This window comes from Mizuhopecten yessoensis, unplaced genomic scaffold (genome assembly GCF_002113885.1).
Source record: "Mizuhopecten yessoensis strain PY_sf001 unplaced genomic scaffold, ASM211388v2 scaffold9253, whole genome shotgun sequence".
NCBI lineage: Eukaryota > Metazoa > Mollusca > Bivalvia > Pectinida > Pectinidae > Mizuhopecten > Mizuhopecten yessoensis.
The window spans coordinates 1,098,748-1,121,486 of NW_018407955.1; the positions used below are offsets into that span (position 1 = coordinate 1,098,748).

General features: G+C 37.8%; 1 protein-coding gene across 3 annotated transcripts in view; it reads right to left on the reverse strand.

Moving 5' to 3' along the window:
• Nucleotides 1-22,739, reverse strand: part of LOC110457623 (lymphoid-restricted membrane protein-like) — a 223,182-nt gene that overhangs the window by 163,217 nt on the left and 37,226 nt on the right. For all 3 annotated transcript variants that reach the window (XM_021508980.1, XM_021508978.1, XM_021508979.1), the window contains 7 exons: nt 20,696-20,837; nt 16,642-16,821; nt 15,579-15,763; nt 14,848-14,885; nt 14,435-14,589; nt 13,284-13,387; nt 244-284 (listed from right to left, as the gene is read on the reverse strand). In XM_021508980.1, coding sequence (XP_021364655.1) covers nt 244-284; nt 13,284-13,387; nt 14,435-14,589; nt 14,848-14,885; nt 15,579-15,763; nt 16,642-16,821; nt 20,696-20,837 — 845 coding nt within the window. The remainder of the gene's footprint in view (nt 1-243; nt 285-13,283; nt 13,388-14,434; nt 14,590-14,847; nt 14,886-15,578; nt 15,764-16,641; nt 16,822-20,695; nt 20,838-22,739) is intronic.

Below are 22,739 nucleotides of genomic sequence, written 5' to 3' on the forward strand. Positions count from 1 at the left end.
CCCCCCCATTTTATGGCGGGGGCATAAAAAACAATTTCAAAGCAACACGAGATGTTATCTTGCACAAAAAAAAAGAAATGAAATCTAATCTTGAGATTGTGAAAGTGACATTATGTCACGACAACATCAAAATCTCCGTCATTTTCATTAACATGTCTGCATCACAGAAATGTCATTATTTGAATATGTCAGCATGACACCCCACACTATTACATTAACATAATGAAGTCAATTAACACTTACTCTCTGTATTTTGGCATTTTTCTTCCAGGTCCAAATTTTCCCTGTAAAAGAACAATAACTTCATTTATTTACTTCATTTTTAAAAGAGCCTGATCTGTCATGAGGAACGAAGATAGGTAACTGTATTTATTCTCATTTCAAATTAAAAGACTATTGAAATAACATGCATTCGTCATCATTTACCTTCTGTCAAATAGTACTGATATATTTGGCCAAAACTTTTGCCTGAAAAAAAGTCTTTAAAAATTCGGGGGGGGGGGGGGGGTTAAAATTTAAAATAAATAAAATTTCTGTGTCCATACTCCTTACACCTAGTGCAAAAGATTGATGGCCTTTATGTGAGAAACTAGGGGTTAGGCAGCATTTCTAAAACAAATTGTGGATTAATTGGAGTTATGCATTTTTCACCAAATTCCAGCACACATTTTTTCCTGTAAAGGACATTTAACACTTGCTTTAACACTTGCTTAATGTGCTGAAGATTTTCAAACAGGAAGTTTTCTGTGAAATTTTATATCCACAAATGAGGAATAAAACTCATCTTGATACTACATAAGTATCATAAACATCAAAATAATCATCACACTTTGTAAAGAAATTCCACTTGAGAAACAACTGGTATATTATCTTTCACTCAATAACAGATATTAATAGATACTTTGATATCTGATCCCATAAGGATTTTGTACCTTTAAAGTAACATCAAACATAGCCGCCAAGTTTGGTCGACGAAAAACTATTGAGTGAATGTTCCGTTGAAACCTTCTTTATCCATAACGCGGGTTAAAAATAGCAAAATTATATAAAATCAAGAAATTGAACAAAAAAAATAAAATATTATGTTGGGTTGAAATATACTGTGAAGGAAGAAATCTGTCACAAGCTGAAGTTTTTAAATAAGACACAGTGAGGTACTACAACAAAAACCCCAAAACTGAAGACATCTGATGGTTCAAAGCTTTATGCAATGGAGGACATTTCTTACAATCTGGACAAATAGCTAGAAAAGGAAAAAAAATCCACACCCAAAATATGGAATTGGATTCGTTCAAACCTTAATTGTGTAAAAAAAAAGAAATACTTAACAAATAAAAGAAATACACAGCATTTGAAATGATATTTGATTCTACCAAACTTACACTAAGCAGACTGTTAGGAGGATATAAATAAATTCAAATACTATACTACTGAACATCAAATATAAATAAAATAAACTACCAACCTCTGCTTTGCTTTCTTCGAAAACAATTTTGAGAACATTCTCATTAAAACCATTGAAAAAACATAATCAACATGAGTCAATTTCACTTGTGACCAAGCCAGTGAGGCTGATATGCCAATAATGAATCGGTGATCACATGGCTTTTGTCATTGTCGTATACTTGATGCCGTTGCATTCTCCGTCGTAGATGACTATTGTGAAAGGCAATCCCACATGGCACTTCCCTCCAACACGTCGTGCTACAACGTAACAATGACACGCTCCTGGCTCGTGAGTGTGGAGCCTGCAAATGAGTGTAACATACGAGCCATGTTGCTGTGTTACGTAACAAATTGCTTGTCAACTGCCAACTGTGCGACCCTTTCAGCTGTGAGACTGAAGAACAAGCCAATGACAACACCTTAAGTATATCTCGGGCCTCTTAAACTGGAGACAATGAAGCAAAAATCTACACTAGCTCATGTTTATCTACCTCGTAGGTCAAAAGTATAAAATCCAACTTTTGTCTGAAGACACTGTATATGATAATTTATTTTCTATCTGCTTGAGAATTGATGTACAATACAATGGAAAAGATATATTTATATTTAACTTAAAATATTTCTAGGGAAGTTCGAGGATAAGAAACTTCGACAGACAGTTCGAGGATAAGAGACTTCGACAGACAGTAACGGTAATTATTTCCCGAAAATACACATACGGACATACATATGAAAATCCTATCTTTATCACATTGACATTGGTAAATGTGATGTGAGCCACCCCTAAAATCAATAGAAACTCCACACATCATATCTTATACTACACAAAACCGATGCCTTGATTCAATTACACAGCACTGTCATAAAGGGGCAAAAATCAATCAGAACCAACTCCTAATCCAACAATAAATCAACATTTATCTGACTACAAAATGATTTCAAAGCTACACTACAAGCTGAACAAACATCAACTTTTCAAAACTACAAAAAGAGTTTAAAGCTACCCAGTCAATAAATTAAGTTACTTTGTGGAAAAACTGTTTCTGCTACTAAGCCTACTTTTCATATGACTGCAAAAATGTTTCAACATTAATATATACCGTATACACTTATGTGTTAACTTTTTCTCAAATCAGACTCAAAGCTTTGGATGCAATGTACATCTTATATATGACCAGACATCTGAGACGATCTTGACATTTTATATTGGGCATCCAAGAGACCTGTGACCTTGACCTTTTGAAGTCTTGACAGGTCTGTATCAGCCTGTTCTCGAGAAATTGGATCAACATGACCTTGACCTTTGACGTCTAAAATCTTACTAAACTAAGTAATTTAAATCATGTGACCTCCACAACTAAGTTGGATTTTGAATGCAGCACTTGTGTTAGATGCTTGATGAATCATTTATGGCAGTAATTATCTTTAAAGTCCTATGACCTTGAGATTTGACCTTCAAAATCTAATCACACCTAGTACTTAACATGGAGCATGCATGGTGTTTGGTTAACAATCCACCAATCCTTTGTAGAGAAATCTTGTCCACAATATAGGATACTGACAAACAGACTAATAGAACCAATATTTGACCACTGAAAGCAGAGACTGTCATTTTGTAGTGTATACATGTGTAGGAGAGGCTGTCACTTTGAAGTACATGTATATGTGTGTGTAGGAGAGACTGTCACTTTGTAGTGTATGTGTGTAGGAGAGGCTGTCACTTTGTGGTATATGTGTATAGGAGAAGCTGTCACTTTGAAGTACATGTATATGTGTATGTAGGAGAGGCTGTCACTTTGTAGTATATGTGTGTAGGAGAGGCTGTCACTTTGTAGTGTATATATGTGTATAGGAGGGCTGTCACTTTTAAGTACATGTATATGTGTGTGTGTAGGAGAGGCTGTCACTTTGTAGTATATGTGTGTAGGAGAGGCTGTCACTTTGAAGTACATGTTTATGTGTGTGTAGGAGAGGCTGTCACTTTGTAGTGTATGTGTTGCAGAGAGGCTGTCACTTTGAAGTACATGTATATGTGTGTGTAGGAGAGGCTGTCACTTTTTGTACATGTGTATAGGAGAGGCTGTCACTTTGTAGTGTATGTGTGTAGGAGAGACTGTCACTTTGAAGTATATGTATATGTGTGTGTAGGAGAGGCTGTCACTTTGAAGTACATGTATATGTGTGTGTAGGAGAGGCTGTCACTTTGTAGTGTATGTGTGTAGGAGAGACTGTCACTTTGTAGTATATGTGTGTAGGAGAGGCTGTCACTTTGTAGTGTATGTGTGTAGGAGAGGCTGTCACTTTGTAGTGTATGTGTGTAGGAGAGGCTGTCACCTTGTAGTGTATGTGTGTAGGAGAGGCTGTCACTTTGTAGTGTATGTGTGTAGGAGAGGCTGTCACCTTGTAGTGTATGTGTGTAGGAGAGGCTGTCACCTTGTAGTGTATGTGTGTAGGAGAGGCTGTCACTTTGTAGTGTATGTGTGTAGGAGAGGCTGTCACCTTGTAGTGTATGTGTGTAGGAGAGGCTGTCACCTTGTAGTGTATGTGTGTAGGAGAGGCTGTCACTTTGTAGTGTATGTGTGTAGGAGAGGCTGTCACCTTGTAGTGTATGTGTGTAGGAGAGGCTGTCACTTTGTAGTGTATGTGTGTAGGAGAGGCTGTCACCTTGTAGTGTATGTGTGTAGGAGAGGCTGTCACCTTGTAGTGTATGTGTGTAGGAGAGGCTGTCACTTTGTAGTGTATGTGTGTAGGAGAGGCTGTCACCTTGTAGTGTATGTGTGTAGGAGAGGCTGTCACCTTGTAGTGTATGTGTGTAGGAGAGGCTGTCACTTTGTAGTGTATGTGTGTAGGAGAGGCTGTCACCTTGTAGTGTATGTGTGTAGGAGAGGCTGTCACCTTGTAGTGTATGTGTGTAGGAGAGGCTGTCACTTTGTAGTGTATGTGTGTAGGAGAGGCTGTCACCTTGTAGTGTATGTGTGTAGGAGAGGCTGTCACTTTGTAGTGTATGTGTGTAGGAGAGGCTGTCACCTTGTAGTGTATGTGTGTAGGAGAGGCTGTCACTTTGTAGTGTATGTGTGTAGGAGAGGCTGTCACCTTGTAGTGTATGTGTGTAGGAGAGGCTGTCACTTTGTAGTGTATGTGTGTAGGAGAGGCTGTCACCTTGTAGTGTATGTGTGTAGGAGAGGCTGTCACCTTGTAGTGTATGTGTGTAGGAGAGGCTGTCACTTTGTAGTGTATGTGTGTAGGAGAGGCTGTCACCTTGTAGTGTATGTGTGTAGGAGAGGCTGTCACTTTGTAGTGTATGTGTGTAGGAGAGGCTGTCACCTTGTAGTGTATGTGTGTAGGAGAGGCTGTCACTTTGTAGTGTATGTGTGTAGGAGAGGCTGTCACCTTGTAGTGTATGTGTGTAGGAGAGGCTGTCACCTTGTAGTGTATGTGTGTAGGAGAGGCTGTCACTTTGTAGTGTATGTGTGTAGGAGAGGCTGTCACCTTGTAGTGTATGTGTGTAGGAGAGGCTGTCACTTTGTAGTGTATGTGTGTAGGAGAGGCTGTCACCTTGTAGTGTATGTGTGTAGGAGAGGCTGTCACCTTGTAGTGTATGTGTGTAGGAGAGGCTGTCACTTTGTAGTGTATGTGTGTAGGAGAGGCTGTCACCTTGTAGTGTATGTGTGTAGGAGAGGCTGTCACCTTGTAGTGTATGTGTGTAGGAGAGGCTGTCACTTTGTAGTGTATGTGTGTAGGAGAGGCTGTCACCTTGTAGTGTATGTGTGTAGGAGAGGCTGTCACCTTGTAGTGTATGTGTGTAGGAGAGGCTGTCACTTTGTAGTGTATGTGTGTAGGAGAGGCTGTCACCTTGTAGTGTATGTGTGTAGGAGAGGCTTTCACCTTGTAGTGTATGTGTGTAGGAGAGGCTGTCACTTTGTAGTGTATGTGTGTAGGAGAGGCTGTCACCTTGTAGTGTATGTGTGTAGGAGAGGCTGTCACTTTGTAGTGTATGTGTGTAGGAGAGGCTGTCACCTTGTAGTGTATGTTTAGATGTGGCTGTCATTTTGTAGTGTATGTGTGTAGGGGAGGCTGTCACCTTGTAGTGTATGCGTGTAGGAGAGGCTGTCACTTTGCAGTTCATGTTTATTGGAGAGGCTGTCACTTTGTAGTGTATGTTTATTGGAGAGGCTGTCACTTTGTAGTGTATGTGTGTAGGAGAGGCTTTCACCTTGTAGTGTATGTGTGTAGGAGAGGCTTTCACTTTGTAGTGTATGTGTGTAGGAGAGGCTGTCACCTTGTAGTGTATGAGTGTAGGAGAGGCGGTCACTTTGTAGTATATGTTTATTGGAGAGGCTGTCGCTTTGTAGTGTATGTGTGTAGGGGAGGCTTTCGCCTTGTAGTGTATGCGTGTAGGAGAGGCTTTCACCTTGTAGTGTATGTTTAGATGTGGCTGTTACTTTGTTGTGTATAGGAGAGGCTGTCACTTTGTAGTGTATGTGTGTAGGAGAGACTGTCACTTTGTAGTATATGTGTGTAGGAGAGGCTTTCACCTTGTAGTGTATGTTTAGATGTGGCTGTTACTTTGTTGTGTATAGGAGAGGCTGTCACTTTGTAGTATATGTTTAATGGAGAGGCTGTCACTTTGTAGTGTATGTGTGTAGGAGAGGCTGTCCCCTTGTAGTGTATGTGTGTAGGAGAGGCTGTCACGTTGTAGTGGGTGGGTGTAGGAGAGGCTGTCCCCTTGTAGTGTATGTGTGTAGGAGAGGCTGTCACGTTGTAGTGTATGTGTGTAGGAGAGGCTGTCACCTTGTAGTATATGTGTGTAGGAGAGGCTGTTACTTTGTAGTGTATGTGTGTAGGAGAGGCTGTCCCCTTGTAGTGTATGTGTGTAGGAGAGGCTGTCACCTTGTAGGGTGTGGGTGTAGGAGAGGCTTTCACCTTGGAGGGTATGTTTAGATGTGGCTGTTACTTTGTTGTGTATAGGAGAGGCTGTCACTTTGTAGTGTATGTGTGTAGGAGAGACTGTCACTTTGTAGTATATGTGTGTAGGAGAGGCGGTCACTTTGTGGTGTATGTGTGTAGGAGAGGCTGTCACCTTGTAGTATATGTTTAGATGTGGCTGTCATTTTGTAGTGTATGTGTGTAGGGGAGGCTTTCGCCTTGTAGTGTATGCGTGTAGGAGAGGCTTTCACCTTGTAGTGTATGTGTGTAGGATAGGCTGTCACCTTGTAGTGTATGTTTAGATGTGGCTGTCGCTTTGTAGTGTATGTGTGTAGGGGAGGCTTTAGATGTGGCTGCCACTTTGTAGTGTATGTGTGTAGGAGAGACTGTCACTTTGTAGTATATGTGTGTAGGAGAGTCTGTTACTTTGTAGTATATGTGTGTAGGAGAGGCGGTCACTTTGTGGTGTATGTGTGTAGGAGAGGCTGTCACTTTGTAGTGTATGTGTGTAGGAGAGGTCACTTTGTAGTGTTTGTGTGTAGGAAAGGCTGTCACTTAGTAGTGTATGTGTGTAGGAGAGGCTGTCACTTTGTAGTGTATGTGTGTAGGAGAGGCTTTCACCTTGTAGTGTATGTTTAGATGTGGCTGTTACTTTGTTGTGTATGCGCCTTAGGAGGCTACTACTTAGTGTACATGTATGTGTAGGAGTGTTTGCCACTGTGTAGGAGGCCTGCATCTGTCACAATGGAGTGTGCAAGTGAGACTGCTACATTAAACAGTACACTTGGTATAGTGTAGATTCAATTCTAAGACATCAAATGTTGAAATCCATTAAATGAAGCGTAAAAACTAGAGACAGGTTCAATTCACAGAAATCAATATCCTTCTTTCTCGCTGTACAGTTAAAACGGGATTCGCCATTGTCGGTGGTTAAGAGAGCCCCTGACTGACGTCATGAGACCTGTGTTACATAAACGCTATTTTTACTGCACACAATACGCCTCGTATTCCACACCTAATTGATGAAATGATTCTCAAAGGATATCTATTATCACTTCTATAATGTTAACGGTAAACGATATGTCAAATCCAAGGGCTCAAACCTCATTGTCCTATTAAATGTATCATTAATTTCTAGACCATTATTACACAGGAAATGTTTGTTTCCGAAAAGAATTACGGACTAAAATATTCTTGATGGATTATACAAGAATTATCGATTGAAGAAAATTGAATACTTAACTTTCACAAATTTTACCTGATCTGATTCATCCTAAAAATCAGGAGAAAATTATTTATTTGTGATTACCAAGTCATTTTTTATGATATGCTGCATAAATAAGAGGCCCAATAGGCCTTTGTACCTCATCAATATATTTTGGTATATCACCTAAACAAGAAGCGGAAATGCTTTAGCCATATTTGATTTCCAATCAACCTAAAGAATTCCAGTAATATTAGGGCATTAGGCAAATGGCAGGAACATTTGTGTGATATTTGGTTAAAATAGATCTTGTGAAAATAAGATGGCTGCTGTACAATCATATTTTTTTCCTCTATCAGCCTTGATCAAAAACATGTACAACAACAGATCAAGTGTAACCTACAAAAGAAATTGAACAAAGATCTTTACATTACATCTGCAGAAATAAACACTTTAACTGTCAAAATTCAAGATGGTAGCCTGGTGCATGGCCATCTTGTTTTTTTAAACATCAAACATCCATCCAGTACTTCTTGAGAAATAGCTATAACAAGAACTGTTTAATTAAGGATGGACAACAGACAGACAGCTAGGTGATGGATCACAGACAATGGGTGATTTGCACAGCCTACCATCTTCAAGAATATTAAAGGTTAATAATGACTTTCAACATGGTTGGTTTTGGAAGTTTACAATTTTTGGACTGGCATCACAAAAATGATAATTTTTGTAAAATTGACCAGAATATGCGAAGGGAAAATATTTTTGGTTTCACCACATATTCATGACATCATTGCATGGCCCCTTGAGATGTCACAATGGGGAATATTACAAACATACATCAATACATATCAAAAACACACATTTGATGGTCCTGTTAAGAACCATTTTCTTGTTGCCTAAGCAGCCAATCAGACTAATTGTACCATGATTACTACCATCATTGAACACACAGGAAAACTGTTTCTAACTGAATTTAAAACTTTTGGTACCATCATGTTTAAAACGTTTAACATGGGTTCTTACAAAAAGAAAGCTACAAATACACTCCAAAGAAATAAATTGCTAAGGCTATTTCAAAGGGCATTTTCTGGAATAACAACTCTACACGTCCTGTTGATACGACTGGCATGCTTAGACGCAGTTTTATAGGCAAACTGCAGTCGTGACTTCAGTTTTTCGGTGTATCGGACGAAAAACTCCTGTTACCAAGAGAGCAGAACTGGTTGATATAACACCTTCAGAGCCCAAGGAGCTTGTGTGCATGGATTTTCTCTCAGTAGAGTCTTGCAAGGGTGGTACATTTGTATTGAGGATATCCTCCTTATCACCGACCATTTTATGAGTTATGCACAGGCAATTCCTACTTGTAAGCAGCGTGCTACTACGGTGGCTAAAGTTTTATTTGACAACTTTGTAGTGCATTATGGTTTTTCTGCTAGGTTGCACAGCGGCCAAGGTCGTAGTTGGAGTCGAAAGTCTCTAATTTCCTGTAACATTGGCGCCCATGTAGGGACCCGGGAAAGATACTCGGCCTTGCTCCACAAGCATCGTTGTTAACCCTGGAAAACTCAAGGACTTGTTCTTTCCTGGAAGGGGAAGTGTGTAACCCTGGTAAATACTAGCTGCAATATATCGCTCGGCTAGAGAAAACTTCTCTTTAGCTCGATCAACTGAGCGTAAGACTAGTAAGCCAGAGATCCCGGGTTCGATCCCTAGCGGAGGCAGTGATTTAAATTTAATTAAAATTAGTTTCATAAATACCAGTCAAGTATGCCACGTGCATATTTTGTTCAACTTTGAATTCGGCATTTGTTATAGTATAATATGAATATCAACCAAATTTCATCATACAAATCTGGTCGTCCTTGACAAAATTTATGTATGGGAACCATCCTCCAATCAGTGCAGTATGCAAATTAATTGTGCAAAACTGTCAAATTTAGCACTTCATTTCTTTGTACAATATAAATACTGACCAAATTTCATCAAAAATTCCAATAAATTTAAATTAAGTTATTGTGTCAAAACTAATGACTAATCAGAGTGCAGTATGCTTGTTAATTATGCAAGAAATTTGCTTATTTTCATACATAGCTTTTTAATCTTTGCATAAAGTACATGCTTACAATGTTTTATGAAAACAAAATTATAATGAAAAAAGTAATCTTGCAGTGTGAACAGACAGATCTCAACAAACCATCATATATGTCTTGTCAAAAAATTTGAGGGGTATACAAAAGGAAGAATAACTTACAGAAAAAAACAATTGTAAAACTTAACTGCCAGCTCACAACCCGATGGTGTTGATCATGTGTACCTACCAATTTCACAGATGTCGGTAATGAAGGTATATATTAGTAGTTAAGTTTATATACACAGATATAAAAAAAAAAGGGGGGGCTTAACTCCCAGCAAATCTGTAAGAACTTAATTGCAAGAATGTCAATTTTCAAGGTATTGATCACATGTACAACATGTTTAGAATTAAAAACTGTTGTTAAACTATCTTTCATAATTGGAAAAATACAAAAATAAAAATTTAATAACATAGTATCATATATTGTTTTCTACATTATTCCTCAAAATTAGATGCTAACAACAGTTACATTAAAATTTCATTGACAGTCGGACAAAAATTAATTCTAATGTATGTTTCACTAAATATCAGGCAACTTTGAACAAATTAAAATATAAACTCATACAACATTGCAAACATTTTCCCACATTTAACTGATTTAAAAAAGTACATATATATTTATATTATTTACTACCTGAATGAAAATATCCAGTGATATTTACCTAGGGTAAGATTAATTGGCTTGCTCATTCTCTTGTGAAACATAATGTCAATATCACAGATTTTTTTTAGACAATTCTCAAATGCAATAAATCATCTTTTAGGTTACAGATTGTTTGAGAATCAATATGATTTTGTTCAAGCGATTTCAATAAAAATTTCATCAGATCAATAAATTCAGAAAAACAAAAAACGAAAACGCATTATATCACTTTGCCATATTAGGGAATCAAATGATTTTTTTTCATTAGATATATCCCTGAAATAGAATCTCACAGCAATCTGTTAATAGCAGTCATGAAAAAATATATCAGATGATATAATAGTTTGATAATTTCCAAATTTGTCTTGTAAAACAATGTCATGGTGTCTAGTCAGAAGGATCATCCAATTTGCAAATATGATCATTGATCCTTTCACATCTTCCAGCTAGCTACAAGGCACATGTACAGTTAACGAGAAGTCGAAAAATAGCTAAAAATAGCTAAAATGTACTGGAATAGAGAAACGTAGTAAAAACATGACCCACCTCTTGACTCCTTGTTTGGTGAAAGTAGAGCTACGTTTGGATGCACAGCTGCCCATAGTAATATCGGTCTGTCGACTTGTTACACACTACACATCGTAACACGCTGCCTAGACAGTGATAGACCCGATCTGTTGCCTCCCTCAGGGAAAGCCTTTCTCATAACACGACCAAGATAGGCTACAAGATCACACTAAAAAATCCAACCCTTAACAGGACATATGATCAGCATTTACAGTTATTGATCCATGCTAATTTGAATTGTTTTGTCCGCTCCAAAATAAGGGACCCTAGTTTGATGCAGTTGTGGTTCCTCCTAAGATTGTGTGGGATAAGTCAATAATGTCATAAACTCTAAACACTAAAACCCTTGGGTCTGGCTGGCGGCACATTCACCGATTTTCCTCTGAACAGTACTTAAACCAATTAGAGATATTTCCTCTGAACCTTGATCCTGTACATATACCAAAGGACAGTGTATATACCAGAGGTCAATCCCAGAACATTCAAGCTCCGTGCAATATCAAACTTTACGAAACATTTCAGCATAAAATGGAATACTGGACATTTGAAACATTACCAATTGAAATCCTGGGTCGAATCAAACATACAAAGCTGCGATTGCACGAGTAAAGCAAGTTACATCTGAATGTTTTTGTTTCACATGATGACAATGAAATACATACATTAAATCTATCTGTATTCAGATATTTAAAAGGTTCCTATCTGGTTCCTAGATGGAACTAATTAAAAGTGCATAAAATCACATGGAGAAAAGCTATCCTTTCTAAAAGTTTACTACAATGAGATAATTTAAAGTATATACCAGTTATCTTCCTTATATGAAAGAAATAGGGTCAAGGGATTAAATAGACCTTGTCAGTTTCTCCCCAATTCCTATTACAAAATTCTTGAACAAAGATGTGAAATGAAAGTGAATTCAAACCTAGTTAGGTAATGTCATCCAGGAATTCACCGACAGAAGTTAATTAAAGTACAAGGTTAAAATAACATCTGAGAATCAACCGTCACACTATAGAGCAGCCAGTACGTATATACTATTCCGATCACTTTACGCTGGTAGTTAGTTAGGCAGTAGTTTGAACTGTCAGAAATGAGGTGTGTTTCTGACAGATCTCCAGATATTAATTATCATTTGGCCGAAGGTCACATCAGCCCAACAAATCACTCCAAAATCAATAAACCTAAATAATAGGTTCATACACAGAGTTACATGTGCACGGTTATCCTGTCAAATGTCTTAATCGACATGTACGCTAAACACAAACTGTCACATTTACCCAGGGTTACTGATCATGAGATCGTACATAGAGCTGCCACAGTTCTCCAACATCACCGAGGACAGGGTCACTAAGATAAGGGTCATTCAGGTTAGGGTCACAAAAGTTCAAGGTCCCTCAGGTAAAGGTCATTGAGATCAAGGTTACTCAGGTCAGTGTCACTTAGGTCAGGTTAATTCAGATCAAGGACACTCAGGTAAAGGTCATTGAGATCAGGGTTACTCAGGTCAGTGAGATTAGGGTTACTCAGGTCAGTGTCACTTAGGTCAGGGTCATTGAGATCGGGGTTACTCAGGTCAGTGAGATCAGGGTTACTCAGGTCAGTGTCACTAAGGTCAGGGTCATTGAGATCAGGGTTACTCAGGTCAGTGTCACTTAGGTCAGGTTAATTCAGATCAAGGACACTCAGGTCAGGGTCATTAAATCATTGACGCCTGAAATTTCCTAATGAACTATTCCAACCTTTGAATTGGAAGAGTTCAAAGGAGTCTTCAGGGGTAAATGAGTTAACATCAGGGTCACTCAGATAAGATAATAGAGATCAGTGTCACTAAGATTAAGATAATTGAGATCAGGGTCACTATAATGTCAAGATCAATGATATCAGGGTCACTCAGGTCAGGGTCATTCAGGTCAATGTCACTTAGGTCTGGTTAATTCAGATCAGGGTCACTCACTTTAGAGTAATTAAGATCAGGATCACTCAGGCTAAGATCAATGGTATCAGGGTAACACAGATGATCAGGGTAAGTAAGATCAGGGTCATACTCAGGTAAGGATTGGTGAGATCAGGGTTAATCAGGTCAGGGTGATTAAGATCAGGGTCAATCAGGTCAGGGTAATTAAGATCAGTTTCCAATTAAATGTTACTGGTTTTGGCAGTAATACAGGGATCCTTAACTCATTCACCCCTTAAGTTTAATAATGATCTATTCCAACCTTTGAATTGGAAGAGTTCAAATGTGTCTTCAGGTTAACACAGATTTTGCAGGGGAGAAGTTCTAAACTAACTACATCCTCGCCTAACATGTTGATATTAAATGAAGGAGATACAATAAGCTACTCATTTGATCATCAAACCTTTTCAAGTGGGCAATTTCCTGTAGATCTTCAATGGAAGGACCTGATGTGTTGCATTTGTCCCTATGGTCAGCCACATTGACATCCTGGTTCTTCTCAGCAAGCTGTCACGAAAACGAATTACAGGTATAAGAGGTGTTGGGTGACATCAATAGGTATTGTTATATTACTTCTGAAGGAATGATATAATCTGTAGCTCTACATGACAGAACATTACTCTATAAGGATCAGTCTTCATATGACCCTTGCAAATGGAGGATGCTAAACAAGGAACAAACAAACAAGCCCTACCAGGTCCCAATTGATAGTAAATATGATGGAGAAACACCAAGTTAAGTCATTCACCCCTGAAATTTCATAGTGAACTATTCCAACCATTGAATTGGAAGAGTTCAAATGTGTCTTAAGGGGTGAATGAGTAAATCATCAGACAGCAAACTTGTAGTTCTTGGCCTTTGTTATATACATAGGTTTATAAACAGCAGATTTCCTAAAAATTTGTTTTCAGCTACAGACACCAATTTCTCAACTGTAATAAATTACTGTGCAGAAACTGATTTTCGATTAGACTTTTACAAACAGAACTTACAGAAATGCAATCCAAAACAATGTTGTCAACAAAGGAACTCTGTAAGATATTCAGTTTTATTGAGCGAAGGAAGCATTGCATGAGTGAAGGGAATTCAAAAAGTTTTGCACTGAAACTGATGATCTACTGTAAAGCCAGTAAAGAGGGCATCAGACCTTATATACTAAAAGAACATTTCACTTTTACATAGAGGGGTTCCAATCACAACACAGGTCAGGCATCACCAGTTTGAATGGGATTTTATAGGCCGACTATTTTCCAACTATTTAGTAAGTCTTCACTCAGAGCAAAGCTCCCAACTAATTAACCCACCTATACATTAACACGCAAGATATTGGCTTTACTTTTGTATTTTAATATATTCTTTTTCAGGTGATTTATTTTCATTTTTTTCATTACAATGAAACAAGTCACACACTAGATGCATAATTCATGATTTTCATCACTTTTGTGATAAATTAGCCAAATGTTCTTTATGCAAATTGCATAATACATAGATGTACTTCTGGATTCAGCAATTGGCCATTGGGAATGTATGTTATAATAGCCGTAACTGTCCTACCTCCTTCTCCAGCATCTTGATATAGGAGCGCTCCCGGTCCAGAGTGACTTTAAACACCTGCAGTCGGTTGTCCACACTCAGTTCCATGCCCAGTCCCTTCTCCGTTATCAACTCGTAAGACTTCTGATGGGCCATCTTCAGCTGGTGGTTCTCATCTACCGACCAGGAATAAATTAAGTAGTCAATACAGAGTATCGGTACAATATAATTTCATTTTGTTGTCCTTTTTTATTAGAAAACTTCCTCAGATTAGATCTTAATTCAAGCACTCTGCAAATCTCTGTCATTATAATTTAGGGAAGGAAATGCACGAAACTTTTTTTTACATGTTTCAGAATATCGTTAAAGTGGTATTTTTTTTCTCTCACAGGAATTTGCTCTTTGTGCAGGAAACAAGGAATAAAACTACATACCAGAAACTTTCATCAACTTCATTTTCAAGCTAATAAGTCTGCAAAAGAAAGAAGAAGCATGTATAGATACTTTCTAGCTAAAGAATCCTTGGCCTTGGCAAACCTCTATAACATGTTTTCAAACTAGGGTAGTATTCCCTAGCCTTTTGTCAGCCTATTTCTCAGCCAGTAACAGCTGGTCAAACTAGGGTAGTCTCCCCTTACATACTGTCAGCCTTATTATATATTCCTTAGCCACTAACATTTTGTCAAACTAGGGTAGTCTCCACTTACATGTTGTCAGCCTAGTAATATAACAGCCTGTCAAACTAGGGTTGTCTCCCCTTACATGTTGTCAGCCTAGTAATATAACAGCCTGTCAAACTAGGGTAGTCTCCACTTACATAATGTCAGCCTAGTAATATAACAGCTGGTCAAACTAGGGTAGTCTCCCCTTACATATTGTCAGCCTAGTAATATAACAGCCTGTCAAACTAGGGTAGTCTCCCCTTACATAATGTCAGCCTAGTAATATAACAGCCTGTCAAACTAGGGTAGTCTCCATTTACATACTGTCAGCCTATTCCTTAGCCACTAACATTTTGTCAAACTAGGGTAGTCTCCACTTACATAATGTCAGCCTATTCCTTAATCAGAAACAGCTTGTCAAACCATAGTAGTCTCCCTTTACCTGTTGTCAGCCTTTTCCTTAGCCAGTAACAGCTTGTCAAACTAGGATAGTCTTCCCTTACCTGTTGTCGGCGAGTTCCTTGGCCTTGGCAAGAGTGGACACCTTCTGTAACATCTTGTCCAGTTCAGACTTGAGATTGCGCTGAAATTTCTCTGCCATGTGTGTGTCTTTGTGCTGACCTTCAACTTGGATATAGCTGTCAATCTCTTGTAAAAGCTTGGTCTGTTTCTCTTCATACTTGTCAGCCTGTAAAACATCATCAGAAAGCATTGTTGAAGAATTGCACTTGTGTAAGACTCCGCACTTGGTAATTGGTATCAAAACCTTTTAAGGGGTCTTCTGCTAATAAGGTCTTAATTTTGAGATTAACATTGAGTGTTCTCAGTGATATTTTCAGAATTGTGATAAGAGTACTGTATTAAACACTGAGGAACCTGAGGTTAACCAAATTGAACTTAGGCTAACAGCGGGACTTGGACAGTGACAAATTCCAGTCCTGCATCAACTTAACTCAATTTTATTTTGAGTCAAAGTAGTGGAAAAATTTACATCTGATGCACTCCTTGCCATATAAGCTTACCAAGCACTTGTAGCCAGGTGAGCAAGTGCTAATTGTAAGGTTAAATCTTCTCTTGGCCATGGACCTTTTTTGTGCATGTTTATTTTTTTGGGGTTTAATACCCTTGCAACAGCCAAGGTCATATGAAGACAGGTGTCTGGGAACTTCCTAAATATTGTTTCAGTATTATACAGAATTTTTGGCACTTGCACGAAACGTTTCGACTTAGTACTTTGTTTGGTTTTTGAGTCTTGTGTATTGGTCTTGACAAAAAAGTACCGAACCATCTTATTTATTGGCTACAGAAACTTGGTGGCAGAACATTTAGAATTCACACATGCTACACCACTTTTTATCATCATTATTGAGTAGCCATTCCTTTCCTACATTCAAGTGAGAAAGTGTTCAAAGTGGATATTTTTAAAACATAAAAAATTGTGATCTATAAAAACAATTGGTGAGGTCTACATAATCTCCTATAGACCTATTGTCTGTGGCACTTCAAGATTTACTTTCACACACTGATAGAAAATGGAGATATGAGTAACCTATCTGTTTAACTTACAAACTTTGAGATCTCCATGGTGAGATCATCCTTAGAGGATGCAGACAAGTCCTCACTCAGACTCTCCTCCTCTTCCTCCTCCTCAAAGTTGTGGTCTAGGACGGGTGTGATATCAGCAAACACTTCTTCAAAGTATTCCTTGGCACACAGCGGGGTTGGCAGTAGCTTTCCACTGTCCTTCTGTAAAACACACAAATGATAGATCAAAGAAAACAAACATGAAGTGAAATGTTAGCATCAAAAGTCTTCAGAGATCAGTGCAACAAACGGCTGTCAGATTTATGTCTAAAGAAGAATGGTTCTTTTTAGCACCCCAAGGTGCCTATTTGAATAACATTGCAAGAACACTTATGTCAGGCCATGCATGTTAAATATGAAACATCAGAGCATATCAAAGACCTTAGTTTAAAGAGTTTTTTTTATTGAAACTTATCCCATATTTACAGACACAATACCATTGTGTGAATATACTCATATTTTATCTTTCTAAAGTATGTTTTTTATCAGGAATTCAAAAATACTTTTATGAAACAAGAGGCCCAGAGGGCCTGAATCGCTCACCTGGATATCTAAGCAATCATGGGAAAATATTCTTGAAATGAGATCCAAGGGAATATGCCAGACCCCAATGCCAATTCTTGTAGTATGTCTGTATTAGATTTTTCATGCCCAGCAATTTAATGTATGGTTATGGGGTGGGGATCTCAACTGTTTCCAAGCTGTGACTCAGAAACTAGATCCCTAGGGTTGTAGCCAGACCCCATGATCAATTCTAATATCATGACTTGATTCGTTTCTTTTTGTCCAGCATTTGTATTTATAGCCTTGGGGTGGGGATCGTAACCGTAACCCCAAGGCCATCCTGGAAGCATGTGTGCATTCATCTCTTTATACTCAGCAATTGTATAAATGCATGGTTATAGGGTGGGGATCTCAACTTTTTCCAAGCTGTGACTAAGAATCTAGGTCCCTAGGGGTTCGGTCAGACCCCAGGGTCTATTCTAATACCATGACTACTTTTGTCTCTTTATGCCAAGCATTATTATATATAGTTCTGGGGTGTAGATCTCAACCGTTTCAAAGTTATGACCCAGGGACTATGGGTCAGTCAGGGCTGATATGTGCATACAATCAAACTGCTACCTAATACTGATAATGCTAACCTAAATTGAATTACTTCCAATGGAAATTAAACAAATGTTGGTCCAAAATGTGATTTCCCTATATAAACTATAGTAAAGTTTACCCCCTCCCCAGGGGAAAACGTGAGACCCCAGGGTCAAGAAATTCACAATTTCAGTAAAGCACCTTAAGACCCTTCCATCTATGAAGAGTATTTGATTCTACCATATCTGGGTCTTGAGAAGAAGATTTTTGAAATTTTAGTCAATTTGACCCTTTTTGGCCCCACCCATCAGCCCCGGGGATCAGTCAGGGCTGATATGTGCATACTATCAAACTGCTACCTAATACTGATAATGCTAACCTAAATTGAATTACTTCCAATGGAAATTAAACAAATGTTGGTCCAAAATGTGATTTCCCTATATAAACTATAGTAAAGTTTACCCCCTCCCCAGGGGAAAACGTTAGACCCCAGGGTCAAGAAATTCACAATTTCAGTAAAGCACCTTAAAACCCTTCCATCTATGAAGAGAATTTGATTCTACCATATCTGGGTCTTGAGAAGAAGATTTTTGAAATTTTAGTCAATTTGAGCCTTTCTGGCCCCGCCCCTCAGGCCCCTGGGGGCTTGGGACTAAACCGGCAACCATTTTTTTTTACCTTTGTCCATGGAAGGTTCCTGCAAAATTTCATTGAAATTGGTTCAGTGATTTTTGAGAAGAAGTCGAAAATGTAAATTGTTTACGGACGCACGACGGACGACGACGGACAAAAGGCGATCGCAATAGGTCACTTGAGACTTTGTCTCAGGTGACCTAAAAATCTGGAAGGCTTGTATATATAAAGGAATATTATGTTCGATTTTACTATGCATGATACACAGTATTACAGTGACTGTTAGACTGTCAAGAATAGGTAACAGAACAGGTAAATAACATTTTTATAAATGACCAGCGTTTTACCTGGCGCCCTATGCCTGACAAAGAGAATCGCTTTATGATACTGTACAGTTGTGGGAACGCACAATGTACGTTGAACGATGTGCGGTGTGCACGATGGGTGAACGATTGAAATTTGGATGATTATTGCTTGCGCTCATTTGTGCAAATGATGGAGGAACGTTGTTGGGATGACAATAGTGGTTGGTGTAAATTGAGAAATGGCTTAACAATAGATACGGCCACTTGTTTTAACATATTTCTATATTCTAGCTACATATATAAGCTGATTAGTCTATCTATATTTTTTAAAATTTCAGAAATGATGTTTTCAGTGTTTTTTAAACGACCCAGGCATAGACACTTTGTACCTGAACCTGGACCACTGATATGTTACCAAGAGTGATTATCATCACTGTAATGTTCACATTTATGCAATTGGTTCTTTGCTAATGTACTGCCCAATGCCTCTTAATCGGGGCATGCAGTAGACCCTTGAGAGTATGTTTTTGACTCCCCTTGATTTAATTTGACTTGTGGGTTTATAGGGACATGTCTACCATAATTGGCTACGTATACATATTGAATCTGAGTAGATTCTAAATCTGTGCTTAAAATTATCTTCGTGTTAAATGAGTGATTATTTTCCCAAATTAAATCCATATTGTCCTTGTACGACCCCACATCAACATCCATGCCAAAAATTAGGACAATAACACATGATCTGACTGAAATGTACACAAATGAAGAAACTTGCCCCAAAACTTTAACCAAGAAATTGCTAGAGAAAAATTAAGTCCCAAACACATCCAAAATTTACAAAAATAGAAATTATTTTCCCAAATCAAATCCCACATGAACATCCATGCCAAAAATTAGGACAATAACAAATGATCTGGCTTAACTGTAGACCACTGAAGAAACTTGCACCAAAACTTTAACTGGTCGGACGGACGAAAGATGCTATACCATAATACCCCTGTTGAATTTTGACGGGCCTATAAAAAGAAAAGATGAGCAACAACACCACTGAATTCGGTACTAAATGTTCTGTTTGATTTACATCCTACATGCTGACATGTTTCGGCCAAAGGGAGGCCGTCTTCAGAGCACAGTTACATGATGTTTGCAACTATGGTACAATGACAATAAAGGTCATGTGACTAGAACAATAAAGAATAACTGTGACGTCATCAAGTAACGTTGTGCAATCCCACAACTGTACAAAGTCTTTGATCCTGATGTTAAGGTCATCATGACCAAATTGCAATGTAAGTACTGGTGTATCTTTCTTGTAGGGCAGATGAAGGTATACTTTAGGTTTCATTTAAATATCTGTGACAGTTTTGGCCTTGACAACAATCAGGTGGAAAGTTTTACAGTATCCTTCAACCAAGAGGTGAAGGTCACTTATATTATAATGATGATCTAAATTTCAGTGCACTGTGGATGATGCAGATACCCTCAATGTTTCATCAAAACATCTTTAATAGTTTAAAAGTTATTGCTTATATTTGTGACTTTTGGTCTTGAGGTCAGTTAAGGTCACAGTAACCTAATTAAAGTTCACTCCAGATGATGATGATGCTGGTATACTTCAAGTTTTATCAAGAAATGTTGAAAAATACTAAAGTTATGGATTGGACAGATGTTGTTAACTAAAAATTAAACACTTGTTTAACTTTTAACCTTGAGGAGACTTAATTATAGTGCACAGTACACCATGCAGGTATACTTTTAAGTTTCATCAAGAAATACTTAACAGTTAAAAAACTATGGCCCAAGTAAGATTATACTAAAAGTAGAACCAGAAGAACCAAAACTAATACTATAAAGAGAAAATACGTAGTAAATAATGATAAACACTGTCTTGGCATGAAAATCATGAAGAGAAAAGGAAGACTTGGACATGATAGAGATGATTAAATATTGCTAATTTTGTAATTGACATTTGTGTGATATTTTGGTCCCTACAGAACTGCTGTCCTTACCATGGCCATCTCTTTGAGCTCCATACAGATAGACTGGCTGGCCTTTAGGGGCGTGCTACAGGAGTACAGCTTAGGGTTTTCACCCTCCTGTGATATCTCTGAGTTCTCGTGGAAGGTGAACGTCTCCATTTTGGCTTGTATACTGTAAACAAAGAAACAGCAATCTTGAACTTACAAACATAAATATGTTATAGCTGTAACTACCTAGAAATAGAAGCAACCAATGATTAACGACATTTTTCAAAAGTATATGAATACATATCAAATAAAATAATAAGTATCCAAGAATGACCTTTCTGGCCTTTCTTTCTTCTTAGGCTTCATCAGGCAATCTGTCTAAAGTTGCCTAAGAAGGCAGAAAGACCTAGCGGTCGATCTTGGATAATTATTATTTTATTCTTTATGTTCCTTCGTAATAATTTGTTTATTTATTATCTACTAAATTTATATTATACATTTTCAACATGTTTCCTGAGGGCCTTCAATCACTCAGATGGCTTTTTGAAAAAGTTTTAATTTTAGGTTGAAATTTACCAAGTACAGTAGTTTATTTGACAAAAACCAGTAGGAACTTTATAGCCACTTTATAGAACTTCCGATCCTTATGGACTCAGGATCCTGCAAAACAACATTTTTGTTGAAACAAGCCTAGATGTTCTTTCAAACAAATCTGCAGTTTGCCTTCTTTTGACCAAATCACAGCATTCATGACGGCCAGCTCCTTTATTTGTATGACTTTTGATTTCCATGGACTAAAGACGGTACATGACTCAATCATTTGGTTAAAACCTTTCAGTAGATTGGGAAGAGTTGGTTAAAGTTTACCATATTTTGGTATTTTTTGGATGTTGTTTCTTTTGGTTTATAATGGCATTAGGAGTGAATGATTCACCATACTTAATTGTTTGGAAAGCAAATCGGCTTTCAAAAACTCAATAGTATCATCTTCATAAGAATTCAGTTAAAACCTGAATAAGAATTTAACATGTTTCCTATTTTTAATGTCAGTCATACTGACCTTGACCACATGAGTAATTTGTTTGCATGCAAAATGGCTATCACATTTTGAATACATATCCAGGGAGCTGTCTGTGGACAGAAAGTACCAACAGAATGACAAAGTGGTGACTATAGTCTACCTTCTCTTAATAAGTGTCCCTGATAGTCAAACATCATTACAAACTGCACCACGACCTAACTGGGGAAAGGGAGACAACTATTACCAGAAAACTTTGATGATGCCAACAAGAAACATGTAGCTTGGTTTCTAATTAGAATTGTTCAGATTTTTTTTCAAAAAGAAGCAAATAGAGCAATATGATAACTTTAAGGACACCTACAATCCATTTGTATGTTAACAGGCAAGCAATAGCCATTGACAGGAGCTGAAAAACTGCCATTACTGAGGTTTACAGTTAAACAAACAGGAATGGGATGTGTATGTATACCTGTTGTACCTGTGTGTGACTGCTGACCTTGATGATTCTTAATTTACCTTTGAGTAAGTGTTTACCTTGACAACTCCTGTTGTACCTGTATGTGACTGCCTATATTGATGATTCTTAATTTACTTTTGAGCAACTAGTGTTTACCTTGACAACTCCTGTTGTACCTGTATGTGACTGCTTATCTTGATGATTCTTAATTTACTTTTGAGTATTTTTTTACCATGACAACTCCTGTTGTACCTGTATGTGACTGCTCATCTTGATGTTTCTTAATTTACTTTTGAGTGACAACTCCTGTTGTACCTGTATGTGACTGCTTATCTTGATGTTTCTTAATTTACCTTTGAGTAAGTGTTTACCTTGACAACTCCGGTTGTACCTGTATGTGACTGCTTATCTTGATGATTCTTAATTTACTTTTGGGTATTTTTTTACCTTGACAACTCCTGTTGTACGTTTACCTTGACAACTCCTGTTGTACCTGTATGTGACTGCATATCTTGATGATTCTTAATTTACTTTTAAGTACTTTTTTATCTTGACAACTCCTGTTGTACCTGTATGTGACTGTTTACCTTGACAACTCCTGTTGTACC